Raw genomic sequence first — 15,206 nt, 5'->3', positions numbered from 1 at the left:
TTAAATATCACAGATACTTTTATTTTGAAAGTCTGCTTTGACCTAAATAGATTACCGTATGATTGTAAAAGTCATCGTGTGCCCAGCAGAGGGCGCTGCTATCTTTGTTTTTGCCAGCAGTTGGCGCAATGTTCACGGAAAATTCAGGAAAGTTCAGAAGAAAATAATTGATCTGAAAAAAAAAATCTTTGAAATAATGACTTTGGATCTTTGTATTCTTCAAATAATCCTGAAAATAAATGTCCTCACCTGCTTCACATATTGAAAATCATGATGATGATGATGACAATAATGATAATATAAATGCTTCTTGAACCGCAAATCAGTATATCTGAATAATTTCTGAAGTATTATGTGACACTGAAGACCGGAGTAAAGAAGCTGAACATCCAGCTTTCAACACAGGAATAAATTAACTTTTAAAATATATTCAAATAGAAAGCAGTTTCAACCAGTCAAAGTAAAACGTGACAGGGAAGGTCATGAAGGTTGCAAGCTCACGTGCAAGGCTGAAATAAAAGAGAGCTGGAATGGAAGAGGGATGCACAAGCTATTTATTTAAGTCTGAGACTTCAGCTTTTATGAGGAAATATTAGGAGAGGTGAAATATGATGCTGTGTACTCACTTTAAAGTGCGAGTAGCCTTTCTCTAGGCTTCTTCTCCCCAAGACAAGGTTATTTTACATTGATATCCCTGAGGAAATGACTCTAGATATTTGCTTTTGGTCGACCAACTCTCTTCTTTGTTTTTGTGTTTTTATAGTAATGAAAGGAAGCTATTGTTCAAGGTTGGACACGATACAATTAAAGTGCCATTATTTCAGATGGGAACCAGAGGGAGACAGGTGTATTTTTCACATCAAAACCATTGGAGGCCTTGCAATTTTTGCTAATAAATGCTTTAGTTTATCTTCTTACCATCCCACATGAATTCATTCACATTCAAGTTTTCACAGTCTCACAGACCCCCCTTTCTCTCTTTCTCTCTTTCCAAACAATCGGTGACCTTCCTGTCATCTATTACACTTACACAGGTGATCAAATGAAGCCACATGGCGCTGTTGCTTTGGAAGTTCTCACATTTGACTCCTCTCACAGCAGCTGCTTCACACTATTTTGGTTTGGCTTTGGCAGAGCCTGTGACTACAGCCCCTTTACACCCACACACACACACACACAGAGAGAGAGAGAGATTTAGTTTAAATCATCTCCAATGAGAAAAAAAAAAAACGAATCTAAAACACATCTTCATTGTGTATCTTTAAGAGAGCATTATTTAACCCTAACCCTAACCCTTTTTCCACAGGTGGGATTCAGTTTACGGCAATTCTCATTTATTCCTGTGGTATCCGTAAATGGTGGTTAGGTGTCGGACAACTGAAATTCAATGACGTCAAGGCTGTAATATGATTGGTTATTAAGGCACACGTGATGTTACACTTTCGTTCACAGCAAACATGATAACTATACAGATAATGGTAAAGATATAGTTTAAAAATCTCAATATTATTTCTCAATATTAAAGAACAGCAGAGTCCACACCACAGCTATAACAATAAAGGCACAGAGAAATTATATCATTGGATTCAAAGACTGTGTTTACGAACGAATTAGTAAACAAATGATTTACCTTATTCTGAATAAGACAATATTTTGATTAAAGTGTTTACATGAGTTTCTTTATAAATATTCCTTTCATATTCCCATGTTACATGCTATAGTACATAGAACGATTAATGGCACACATTACGTCACCACCCAACGCTTTCCGATGTCCCCTCCAGAATTTCATGTATAAATGTAAAGTTTGTCTTCATTATGATGCCATATAGCTACAATTTTGGGTGTTTCATTTTTAATTTACTGAAAGCTTCAAGTGCAGTTAATTATTTGTAATGCTATAAATGCAAAAAGACAACGGCATTGTTGAAGCTGTGCTGTTTTGTTTTTTTTTGGCATCAAATGGTTGGCTTGTGTATCCATACACAGAAAGCATCGGAAATTCCTACACAGCGATAATAGTGTGATTAAGTTGTGTACTGTACATGCCAGAATTTTTTTTCAGCTGATGAATGAGAAAAACTTTGCCAGCCAATCAGAGTCAATCCTGCTGTAAAAAGCTCGAGAATTCAAAGGGGTCAACGGATGCCAAATGCACTTTTACAAGCTGTTTGAATTAAAATTTGTGTTGGCAATGTGTTTACACAACCACCCTATAATGCTAAAGATCCACCCAGGTATTTTTATTTTTTCTCTTTAAATCATTTCCCCTTTCTCAAATCGAGCTGATCTCAGCTTCTTGTCTGTGTGACGTCACACAGTGGTCCAGTGGTGGAATGTAATGATGTAAAAATACTTTGTTACAGTACTTAAGTATTTTGTAGGAGAATCTGTACTTTACTTGAATTTTTCAAAAAGATGCTTTTATATTTTAGCCATCTTTTACTTTTACTCAACTACATTTCCTAATTAAAATGTATACTTTTACTCCGATACATTTCCCCTAAGTATATTCGTTACTTACTACAAAATAGTCAGAAGAACACAAGACTAGAGGAAACAGGTTTAACGAATCAGTGGTCTGGCGTCTGCAAGTTAAGACTCCTCAAAAAACATCTTTGCTTAGCTACTAACAAGTGATTGCCACGCACAACCGTGGATGATTTTATTTCCCACTCAAGCCAAATCAGGGGTACGCAATATACCGCCTCGTCTGCGATAATATGGTAAGTGTTGTTGTAATGATTTGCAATCTGACGTTATCTAGTAGGCTATATCACCAAATCACACACAGAGTGCACGCACATTGATTTATTGGTTTATTAAAACTCAGTATTCCAGGCATTCTAAATTGCAGATGACAAAAATGCTTCTGTATGCTTTTTATATAATTTTATGTAGGCCTAGTTAACTTAATCTAACTTAAACACACAAAGAGTACTGTTTTTCTGCAGATGCATGAACACATTAAATAATCATTTTATACAAGTTCAGTAAAGCAATAAATGACTTTCATTTTAGACATAATATTGCTTGTTTTTGTTCAATTTTGTCAACAAAAGTAGTCCCAAACAAATATCACAACACTGTTTTGCGACTCTGAGCAATGGACGGTGTTCACTTATCGAATGAATCAGCTTTTTGAAAGAATCTGTTGAATAAATGATTAATAAATGAAAATGCGCAACCGGTGACCACTTTAAAGCAGCAGAGGAGCATGCGCTTATACAGACCATATTGTCTGCTGGTGTGGACGCTAATATCCATATCTTTTTGTAGTCATCTTTAAGTTATAGTTCTTGGTGTGAACAGGGCTTTGCATACAAGCTCTGAACTTGTTGTAGGCAATGCATTTGTTGCTGCCATAAAGCAATCTGCCCTTTCCGCAGAATTATGTCGCCAAACTTACAAACTCCTAAAACAGACATGGGAAAGAAATATATTATTAGTCAGTGTGCTGTCAGAATGAATTTGAACTGATATGGCAAGATAAAAAAAAAATAAAAAATTACAGTTTCTTTAAAGGTCCCGTTTTACGCGCTTTTTTGAGGTTTTGATTGTGTTTACAATGTGCAATATAACATGTGTTCATGTTTCGCGTGTAAAAAAACAGTATTTTTCACACAATTCACCTATCTATATACCGTTGTTTTCACTGTCACAAAAACGGGCTGATGACTTCCTTGTTCTATGAAGCCTCTCCTTCAGAAATACGTAACGAGTTCTGATTGGGCCAGCGGTACCTGTGTTGTGATTGGACAGCAGCTGAGAGCAGGCTGCCCTCCTGGTAACGTGATTGGGCTAGAACGCACGTGCTGGAGATGTATTTATGAAAGTGAAAGTGAAAGTGAAGTGACATTCAGCCAAGTATGGTGACCCATACTCAGAATTTGTGCTCTGCATTTAACCCATCCGAAATGCACACACACAGAGCAGTGAACACACACACACTGTGAGCACACACCCGGAGCAGTGGGCAGCCAGGGAGCAGTTGGGGGTTAGATGCCTTGCTCAAGGACACCTAAGTCGTGGTATTGAAGGTGGAGAGAGAGCACTGTACATGCACCCCCCCACCCACAATTCCGTCCGGCCCGAGACTAGAACCCACAACCCTTCGATTGGGAGTCCAACCCTCTAACCAGTAGGCCACGACTTCGATAGTCACAGGAGCGTTTTTACTGACAAGATGTGCATGAAAACCGCATTTGTTTTTTTTGCACAGCCCTGACATCTAGTTAACAAAGCTAAACAGCGTTGCCCTTTGTGTAATTAGTTACAGAAACTGTTAAACGCACCAACTTAAATAATACAATACACTTACCAGTTGTGGTCCATAAACAACGCCTTCTCCAGACAAAGAGGGAACTGCTCCATCCTTTCATGAATAATCTTTGTGCGAATCCGGCATTAAACTGATTGAGATTCAGGAAGTTGTCCTCAGCAAGCTGTCCTCAGCAAAATGAGCTGCACATAGTTTTACATGTGGATTATAATTTTCGGGAACCGAGTTAAACATAAATTGTAACCATTAATCTCCAAGTGCAGCGTTCCTGGGAAGCCCAAACAAAGATGATTGGACTGCAAGATAAAAAAAACAGCGTTTCAAAGACATGGCGACAAACACAAACAGCTCTTCCTTCTTCTCCGTCGGAGCGCAACAAGGCCACGCCCCCTGTTTGTGAATTAATGTGGGCGGTGGTTATTCAAAAAAACTGTTTTAGTGACGTCATTACAGCAGGAACTAGAGGGCTGTAGTCCAAACGGGTCGTTTTTTGTAGGCGAATTCTGTTAAATCAAATATCTCGCTTGGCATTGAACTTTGAGCTTTAGAATTTACAGATATTATTTATACTCTAACAACAACATTACACACTAACTAAAGTTTAAAACATGGGATCACGAAGAAGGGGACCTTTAAGTATGTTTTTGAATTATTAAGGGTTAAAGTGCGTATGTCACTGCAAGATGACATGTTGTGCAATAGTTTTATTAAATAAGTGTGACAGAAATAGTTCATGCATTTGATAATATGATACAAGGTCAATTAATCATATGAGAAAATGTTTACATGCAGCTGTTGTGGCTTACCCAAGATAAATAAATAAATTGATGAATCAAATTGGAAATAAAGCAGTTGAATACTTCGATGCATTGCAATGTGTCATGTTCAGAGGTATATATATATATATATATATATATATATATATATATATATATATATATATATATATATATATATATATATATATATATATACCTCATAAGGATCCATTTAAGAAAAAAAACTAGATTTATACATCCTTTCCATTGATATGTGGTTTGATAAGACAATATTTGGCTGAGATACAAAAAAATAAATACTGAGAAAACCGCATATAAAGTTGTCCAAATGAAGTCCTTAGCAATGCATATTACTAATCCAAAATTATGTTTTTATATATTTATGGACCGTTTATTTCAGGACTGTATATGCATGCAGCTGTTTTAACATATATGTATATATTAATCTGTTTAGGACTTAATAAATTAAGGACAGTAGGTTTCAGATATAAGAGAGAATTGTGGGTTTTCTCTTTAAAAATAAAAGCAAAGTCATATCTAATTTATCATCACACTCCTCTGAGGCTATAAAGCCACATCCGAGCTGCTGTAACAGTTCTGTCACTTCTCATTTCACATGTGTGCATATCTAAAGGAACCAGTGACCCAGGGACTTGAGCTCTCGTCTCTTATCCTTAGGTATCAACAGGAAACCAAAGGTTAAGCCATAATTCATTTGTCACAAACTGAAGATTCACCCATGCATCCCTTAACTATTAATGTCATATGTAACCGTTTTATTAAGTTTGTTTTGATGACAAATATTGTAAATGTACTGTAAATTCAGGGGCCCAAAATATAGGCAATACAATATAAAACCACTGCGAGCAATTCCCTGTTTTAATTAACAGTGGCTTATGGCAAATTCCTAAAATGTATTAGACCAAACCACATCCAGGCATTACAAAATAAACACAGAAATGCTAGTGTCGGAGATCCATACATTGCAATTTCTTCGGTGTAATCAAATTTGTAATCTAAGCTGAATGTGGAATGCTGTTTATTATATGAAACAATCTAGATATACGTATTTAAAATTATGACAGCTGTTTATGACAGGAAAGCAGAGACCAGGTTTGTTTAGACTACCAGTATGTGAGTCATTTGCCAAGTACGCTAAACTCAGACGTTGGTTGTCTTAGAGTGCTTACAACTAAGGAAACAAGGGTGATTTACTACATATACTACATTTTAATGTCTACTAAGTGGACACCAGTTATTCCGATGGTGCTTAGCTAAACACAGAATTATAATTTTGCTTATGTTAACGTCTTAGCGACATCAACAGCGATATCCCTTCAGTGCTTACTAGTCTTAATCCAATTTCAGTAACACTTTACATTCACTTTTTAGAAGCTGGTAGAGCTTTGGCCTCTAAAGACGTTTAAGATTACACATGTGAAACTGATTCTTTAGTGTGGAGCACAGTGTTCACGCTATGCATATCTACATTTAGTCATGCAAACGTGAACTGCTGAAAGTATTTTAAACGGTCAGAGGGTACAGAGCAACATGCTCTGTATTATGACTATACTGTACTTCTGCCTAGTGCAAAACAATCCAACAAAAGTGAACAAATGTCTATTAAAATAGTGCTATGCGATACCATATTGGTTATCGGTCAATTTTTAATTGAACCGGTTATCGGGTGATATTGGATATTTGATTGTTCCTCAATTTCTCTATTTTTACATTTAATTTTTATATTAAAGAAAGAAAAAAATAAAATAAAGACAATAGTTTTTTTTTTTTTAGATCTATCAAAATAAATATACGTTTTTCATACTGGATATAGTATATATAGTATATATAGTATATATATATATATATATATATATATATATATATATATATATATATATATATATAGTGATACCTAAATTCACTTTTAGCATTTAAAACGATTGATTGTTTTGAGTGTTAATATTTTATTTTAATGTAATTTTTTTAACAGGATTGCATAAAATTTAAATATCATCCATGTATCATATATCTAATCTAATAGGTTTTTCATACAAAACATTAAAATAATTGTAAGTATCGGCCAGAATTTCCAAATAAATTAAGGAAAAATAGAATCGACACAATTTGATTCACTGATTCAACACTGTACTCGAATCAATACATAGATGTGTTAAATTTAGCATAATAAAAAAAAAAAAAAAGGAAAAATCAGACTTACAAGGCATAACTTTTTATTATACAGATAAATACCATAACTTTTCAAATTAGTGAAATATGTGGGCTTGAAATGAAACGGAGATGATTTTTGCATTCATGGGTTCAAAAAGAATTCCTGCATCCTCAGCATTTATAATCACATTGAATCATACAAGGCTTAGAGTCTTCATTCTGATGTGTGAGATGCAATGCTTGATATAAAGGAGCTATACTGCTTTAGACAAAATACAATTGAGCATTTCTATAGAAAAATATCTTAGGATTCATATTGTAATGGCTGTGCTCTGTAAAAATGCTTATAAATAGGATAAACCTTATATAGTATATAAATGTTTTTTTGTTTGTGCAACATTTGTTTTTAGAAAAATAACTCCATGTCCTGCCTTGTTAGCATAAGAGCTCACAACTCTCCTTCAGAAAACATAATATGTTCTAAAAAGAGCCCATACACATTGCACTGCATTGTTGCACAGAACTGAAATCCAACCAAATGAAACATATCCTTCAAGAGTAAAGTTTTATGCCTTACACATATTTTACCTTAGTTGTTTTGAATCAAATATACAGGCGTCAATGCATTTAAAGACCCCATGCAAACATAAACTAAAAGCAAATGAGGGTTTGAAGAAGAAAAACGGAGTTTTCCAAGCCCTTGTACACTCACCAAACACCAGAAACGATATCTAGAATGGTATATATATAATAAATACACCTTCTGAAGAGGGAAACTGCCCATAAATATAAGAATAACAAATAGGAGGTTCCAAAACACTAATTTAACAATTTAGTGGCACATTTAAAATGAATTCCCAATGACTCTGCCAGTCAGAATTTGCCTACTACAGATTTAAGACAAAGATGAGGCATTTATTTCCTTTTCTGTGTTTTTTGAGGTAAACTGAAGTACTATTAAAGACTCTTCAAGGCAATGTCCTACTTCCTCTAGCGCCACCCGACTGTGACACTACCTGACTTTTGATATCCAAAGCATCCAAGGTCACAAACATGCAAGCATGCCCTTAACATTGCCCCCCCCCCAAAAAAAAAAACATCTCACCTGCTGTCACATGTCAGATTGGACATCTGAGCACAATAACTCTTGCACAACATTGCATGCGCGATGGCATAGGCTTAATTTACATACCACAACAAACAGTCAATTCCCAGAATTCAAAAAAAAAAAAAAAAAAAAAAAAAAAAAACACTTTATAAGACTTTTTGATTGGTTTTGCCATGATCTAAATAGACGTGTTCAACAAATTGCGGGAAACCTGTAACTCTAAGCTTTTCTTATATTTCCATCTCTTAAATACTGGGACAGAATTACAATGCCCTTATTTGGTGAACAGTTAAACTATGCAAGTGTAAAAATAAATCATATTGCACATTTTTTTTTCTAATAAATAATATCATATTTTCCCTTGTCTGGTTTAGAAATACTCCCAAAAAAAGGTGGGAGTGATTTCGCTTTGCATTAAATTCAAACATGATTTTCAGTGAGGTGTTTACAAACATAAAGTTACATGAAAACAAAAACGAAACGTGAGGAGTACAGAAGGGAGCATCGATTCAAGAGCTTCCGAGAAGAACATAGTAGATGCTAGAAGAAACTGCAGTGGGTCGGTAAAGGGTGTAAGACGGATGAGTGACGCTGGTATGCGCGTTCAGTTTCCTCGCCCGCTGCAGCATAGCCCCCTGAATGCATTCCTTTGGCACTGCGAGCACATCTCCCAGTTACGCGTCAGATGGTAAATGAGTAAGGCAGCTGCTCCTGCCCATCACGCAAAAGTGCATCATCAAACATTTCCAGTTAAGGCTCTGCCAGAGACCTATGGAGTGGCTGATATTAAGGCTTTCCATCAGCAGATAAGAGTCACATTGCACTGCATTCTCTTCTTCGGTTTCCATTTTAATGGTAATTATTCCCCCCAAATATTTTGATCTCTTTTGCCAGAGCCACATGATATTAGACCACGTCGTTCTCAGGGATGATGCTCTGGGTTTCGAACTCCCATATGTTGATTCTTCAGCTCCCTCTGCCCTCTGGAGACTGCCTGGTGCCATCTGGATTTCAGAAAGATTATTGACACTGTCTGGGTCGCCATCCAACACTAAAAGAATAATGAAATGCGGGGTTAAAAGTTACAGTACATCCGTAACAAACGCAGATGGGGCTAGTTGTCTCAGAGGCTCTAGATAGCAGGTGTTTTGGATGTTGGCTTCAAACAAAACTGTAAAGAACTCTATTAAGAAGGGTGAACGATCTATGGAATGTAGAAAGTAGACAGAAATAGACAAACAATTAAGGTCAACTTATAGGTCATTTATTATGAGCAAGACATTATAAATGGCAAGGTTTGTGGTGAGGGGTCAGCTAACAGGTTGCAGAGCTGCTCAGTTTGATCTCTGTTGATGCAAGTTTGGAGACTCGTTATGACAAATATTTGCTATTCAGAATTAATAGATGTTTTAGCTCTGTGAAGTGATTCTGTTTTGTTGTAAATGTATGTATATATATATACATATAACTTTTCAGTGTCTAGAAGTTGATACAACCATTTTTTTGTGAAATATATTCTCAAATCACTATTTGGAGCAAGGTTTAATTTTATATGTATGTACTTTATTTACTTTCTGTAGGTAAAATCAACTATATTGTGGTGAATTCTAAATTAGCTTTTTTGCTTATTTTTTTTTACTATTATCATTTTGCTGAAAAGCATATAATGAGCTGTTTGACGGTAGGCTCTGACAGCTTACCTCATACAATGTGATGACATGCCTCACTATCAGATGGGATGAATGGTCTAAATTTTGACCAAAGGCAATATTACATGCAATGATGAATCAGTGGCAGAATGCACTGCAATGCACTTAGTGTAAAATGTCATAAAAAAATCCACACAGAGATTATTAAGGAAGTTGTTGAGTATATTGATGTCAATACTCAAACAATTCCAGCTAAACACATTATTCCATCCAATAATTATATGTTTTGTGTGAATATTAGCAATATCAGATTTAAATCCCATCCTATTTTTTTTCTTGGTTGAATATCCTGTTATACTCAGAAATATGTCAAATTATGGAGTTGAAATATTTTGCCAATGACGATTCAATATTGATTATAACATATTTTACCTAAACCACCATTCAAAAGTTTGGGTTGGTAAGTCTCTTAAGCACAGCAAGCCTGCATTTTTTTCAATCAAAAATACAGTAAAAACAGTAATATTGTGAAATATTATAACATTTTAAAATGACTGTTTTCTATTTGAATATATAAAAAATTATATTTATTTTTGTGATGGCAAGGCTGAATATTCAGCATCATTACTTCAGTCTTCAGTGTCACATGATCCTTCAGAAATCATTGGAATATGCTGATTTGGTGCTCAAGAATCATTTCCTATTATTTTCAGTGTTGTGCTACTTAATATTTTTGTGGAAGTTTTTTTCCGGCACTTTTTGATGAATAGAAATGTAAAATATTTTGTAACATTACAAATGTTTTGTCATTTAACATTAACATGATAAAAAAAACTGACCTGACTTTAAATGTCATGTTAAAAATAAAATTGGTGTAGAAACAATTTTCACTCAGTAAACGCTTTTTTTCACAATTTCACAAACAATTACAAAAGAAACAGGAAATAACAGGCTGAATTAAACTTGATATTTTGAAGTGAAAAAACTGAAATAGTGTTATCTTATAAAATCTATGTCAATAATCTTTGTGTCATTTACAATTTTGGAAAATCAAGTATAATGTATACAAATAAAAAGTTTACCTGAGATGGTAGTGTTTCATGTAAGGAAATGGACAAAAATGATTGCCAATCCAATATTCAAAAGCATCACCATGGCAACCAAAATTGAGTTAGGACCCTGGGTAAAAAGACACATGGTGTAACAATTCCAGCAACAATCCATAAAACACACATCTGTCAGTATAACAAGACACTTACGGATTCTTCTGCTAGGGTTTCCTCTGCCATATCTATGCTGGCTTTCTTGGTTTCAGCTAAGCTCTTTGGTTTGATAGATTCTTGTTTCCTGATCTTGGGCTCTGGTTTGGGACTGGGCGTCCTGACCATTTTGGGTGGTGGAGGCATCCTGGCCAGGCTAGACTGCGTCATCTCAGGCTCTTCATCTTCTGGTTCCTCTGGTGGAGGCAGCTTCATCACCGGCTTCACGTAGTAACTGTGATAAGCAGAATGAACCTGGCCATTACCTGTGCTGGCAGGTTTGGGCAGGGGTTCAGGGGCCTTGGAGGGCTTTGGTGGGGGGACATCCTGTAGCTTGATGGCTGGTACAGGAGGAGGAGCGGATACTTTGGTGATCTCTGCCACAATGGAGGCTCTCTCTTCTTTGCTTATCTTGCGAGCTACACTACTACTGTCCTTGCTTATCTTATGGGCTACGCTGCTGTTGTCCTTGCTTATCTTGCGGCTGGCGCTGGGGTTGGGTGCTTGGCTCTGTTGAGGGGAGTGAGGAGGTGATGGGGTTGGGCTCTGGACAGGAGAGTGGCTTGGAGTCGTGCCGCGCCGATAGAAAGGGCTGCCAGAAGGCTTCTCCTTCTCCTCTTTAGGTGCTTCCTCCTTGATCTCCTCCACCGGCTCACTGAACTGTTGTTTGATGTAGTCAAGTCCTGAAAGGGAGGCATAAAATGTTGGACAAAGTCAGGAAAACTGCAATACAGGTCAATACAAGTTAACCAGCAATTTGAAATAATTTATGGCATAATTACAGAAAACAAATTTTGACTGGTCACCAAACTTCACACACATTTGTAAAGTTATAGGTCAACATGGCCCAGGATTAAAAAAAAAATATTATTATTATACATCATAAAACAATGTTCTATCAAAAGTATATATATATATATATATATATATATATATATATATATATATATATATATATATGTATATATATATATGTATATATGTATATATATATATGTATATATATATATATATATATATATATATATATATATATATATATATATATATATGTATATATATATATATATATATGTATATATATATATATATATATATATGTATATATATATATATATATATGTATATATATATATATATATATATATATATATATATATATAGATTTAGATTTATGCATTTAGCAGACGCTTTTATCTAAAGCGACTTACAGTGCATTCAAGCTATCAATTTTTACATATCATGTGTTCCTGGGGAATCGAACTCCCAACCTTGCGCTTGCTTGCTTGCTTATGTATATATATATATATATTATATTATTTTATATTTTTATATTAAATATTTTTAAAAGGTACAACAAACATTGTAGCCATATCCAAGGACATTGGGGCGCTAGATTAAAATATAAACTCTTGTTTGTCTATAAAACACAATGTATATATAAATATAAAATAATATACAGTAAATATAATAAATATATACATACATTCAAATATATAACAAATTTATATAAAATTAATATATAACCAATAAACCTAATCATATATTTATATTATTTGTGTAAAATATAACTTATATATATATAATTATCAAACTATACTAAGTGTATATATATATATATATATATATATATATATATATATATATATATATATATATATATATAATTAACTTTATATGTGTGTGTGTATAAATAAATAAACACATTTTAACATCTTCGGAACACAAATTAAGATATTTCTGATGAAATCTGAGAGCTCTCATACCCCGTTCAAGACCCAGAAAGGTACTAATGACATCATTCAAATAGTCTATGTGACTTCAGTGGTTCATCCTTAATTGTATGAAGCTACCAGAATACGTTTTGTGATTAAAGAAAACAAAAATAATGACTTTATTTAACAATTTCTTCTCTTCCGTGCCGGTTTTTAACACGGTATTCTCGTAGCTTCATATCACATTAACTATTTTAACATATTTAAATATGTCCTTAATACCTTTCTGTGCCTTGAACGTGTCAGTTGCGTTGCTGTCTATACAGGATTTCATCAAAAATATCTTAATTTGTGCTCCAAAGATGAACAAAGGTCTTATGGGTTTGGAACGGCATAATCGCAAGTAATTAATGACAACTTTCATTTTTGTGTGAACTATCCCTTTAATGCAGCTTCAGGTGTTTGATGGAAACCTTCTCGAGTATATTCTGTAAAATAAAAGACACTTTTTGTAATGTGTGTGACTTGTTCTAGTTCTAAAATCATTGTTTGCTCGTTCACCCTGTAAATTAAACTCTCCGTCCAATCTAGATCAATTAACTGGTGAAACTGCTTAGAGGACAGCGGCAAAACTATAAATGCTGCAGTGCTGAGTTTGCATGAAAGAGCTTTCCGGAAAATCATACGGCTCCAACTAGCTTAAGCCCAAACAATTTAACTGCAGTTTATTTCACTTGACATCTCTGGCATCCATGATGATCGGCTTCAAAGAGTGCGAAGGCATTCTTAATGTTTAAAAGGCTTAAAATATCCTCTGAAGATAATTTCTCACAATAACTTGATAAGAGCTCATGCTTTATGGAGGGTCCATTCTGTTCCCTTTCAATCAGTCATTCTCAACGTCACGCCGGTGACCAAACGAACCGAGATATCGCTTCGATAGACCAATCTACTTTGAGTGTAAACCAAATGAGCCAATGCAATTTGTCGGTCACCAATGTAACGTCTCTTGTCCCTCCTTCAGGGAACTAGGAGGGACATATATAAAGACATTGTGTAGAGTGTTGTTTTCTAACCAACACCAAGAACTGTTAATCTTGTAGTTACAGAGCAAGATTGCTTTGATCTCTCTTTAATCCTCAAGCAATACTCTGCAAGTGGAAGTCTGCTTCACTGGGATGGCACAATAGTAAAATACTGTATTTGATAAACAAAACAATAAATACAATGTACTTTTTTTATTACTCAATTTTATTCCAAATCATTTTAATATTAAATCACTCAGAAATTGCTAGAAAATTAGTAAATTACAAAGAAATAGCATAAGTAACAATGAATTAAAATATTTTAAGTAGAAAATATAAATGCATTTCTCTTCTTACAACTTAAAATACCAACTTATTTAAAGCATTCATTCATTTAAAGCATTTTTAGAACAGTGAAAATATTAAATAAATCTAACAAATAAGTTAATACATTTAAATAAGTATTTGAGCAAAACAAATATAAAATATTGAACTTTATTCTTTATTTATTTTATATAAATAAATATTTTGGTGCAATATCTATTTTTATTCTTCTTGATCTAACATTTGATATTGTGTATTACAGTCTGTTAATTACTCATCTTGAAAAAGTGATTGGTCTGTCTGGGACTGCCTTAAGTTGGTTGAGGTCTTATTTTACTGACTACTCCCAGTTTGTTTCTATGGGTGGTTATAGGTCTGAGATAAGCTATGTCTCAACTGGTGATCCTCAGGGGTCTGTTTTAGGTCCTTTACTTTTTAACATTTATCTGTCACCTTTAGGCCACCTTTTAAAATCGCTCGGACTTCATTACCATTTGTATGCAGACGACGCGCAGATTTATATATATATATATGCAAAAGTTGCTTATTTGTCTGACTGCATAACTGAGATTAAAATATGGATGGATGATAATATATTGTGTTTGAACGGTGGAAAAAATTGAGCGCAGAGTTCAGTCAGGCCACGGAGGCATAGGATATGACAAGCTAGGGCTGGGCGATATGGAGCAAAAAATATATCTCGATATATTTTGCTATATCTCGATATACGATATATATCTCGATATCTTTACAGGAAAAATAACCCCCAAAAAACTACTGCAAAAACAAATATGGCAAATATTACATGTTAAGGGGCCTATGAAACATTTTATTTTTTTCTTCACCATATGTTTTATTGTTACCTAATTCTGTGTGCATAAATGCATAAAAAC

The 15,206-nt window shown here is 34.4% G+C and overlaps 1 protein-coding gene across 4 annotated transcripts in view; it reads right to left on the bottom strand.

Annotated features, from left to right (window-relative positions):
• Positions 1-7,278: 7,278 nt before the first annotated feature.
• jph1a (junctophilin 1a) overlaps positions 7,279-15,206 on the bottom strand; it is a 39,417-nt gene continuing 31,489 nt past the window's right edge. The window contains exons 4-6 of one of the 4 annotated variants that reach the window (XM_026201037.1): positions 11,250-11,932; positions 11,073-11,169; positions 7,279-9,545 (exon numbers count right to left, since the gene is read on the bottom strand). In XM_026201037.1, the coding sequence (XP_026056822.1) occupies positions 11,089-11,169; positions 11,250-11,932 (764 nt within the window). In that variant the 3' untranslated portion in view covers positions 7,279-9,545; positions 11,073-11,088. The remainder of the gene's footprint in view (positions 9,546-11,072; positions 11,170-11,249; positions 11,933-15,206) is intronic. The other 3 variants (XM_026201035.1, XM_026201038.1, XM_026201039.1) reach the window with 3 other exon arrangements.

This window comes from Carassius auratus, chromosome 24, assembly GCF_003368295.1.
Source record: "Carassius auratus strain Wakin chromosome 24, ASM336829v1, whole genome shotgun sequence".
NCBI classification, from domain to species: Eukaryota; Metazoa; Chordata; class Actinopteri; order Cypriniformes; family Cyprinidae; genus Carassius; species Carassius auratus.
This window is presented reverse-complemented; position numbering and strand designations above follow the sequence as displayed.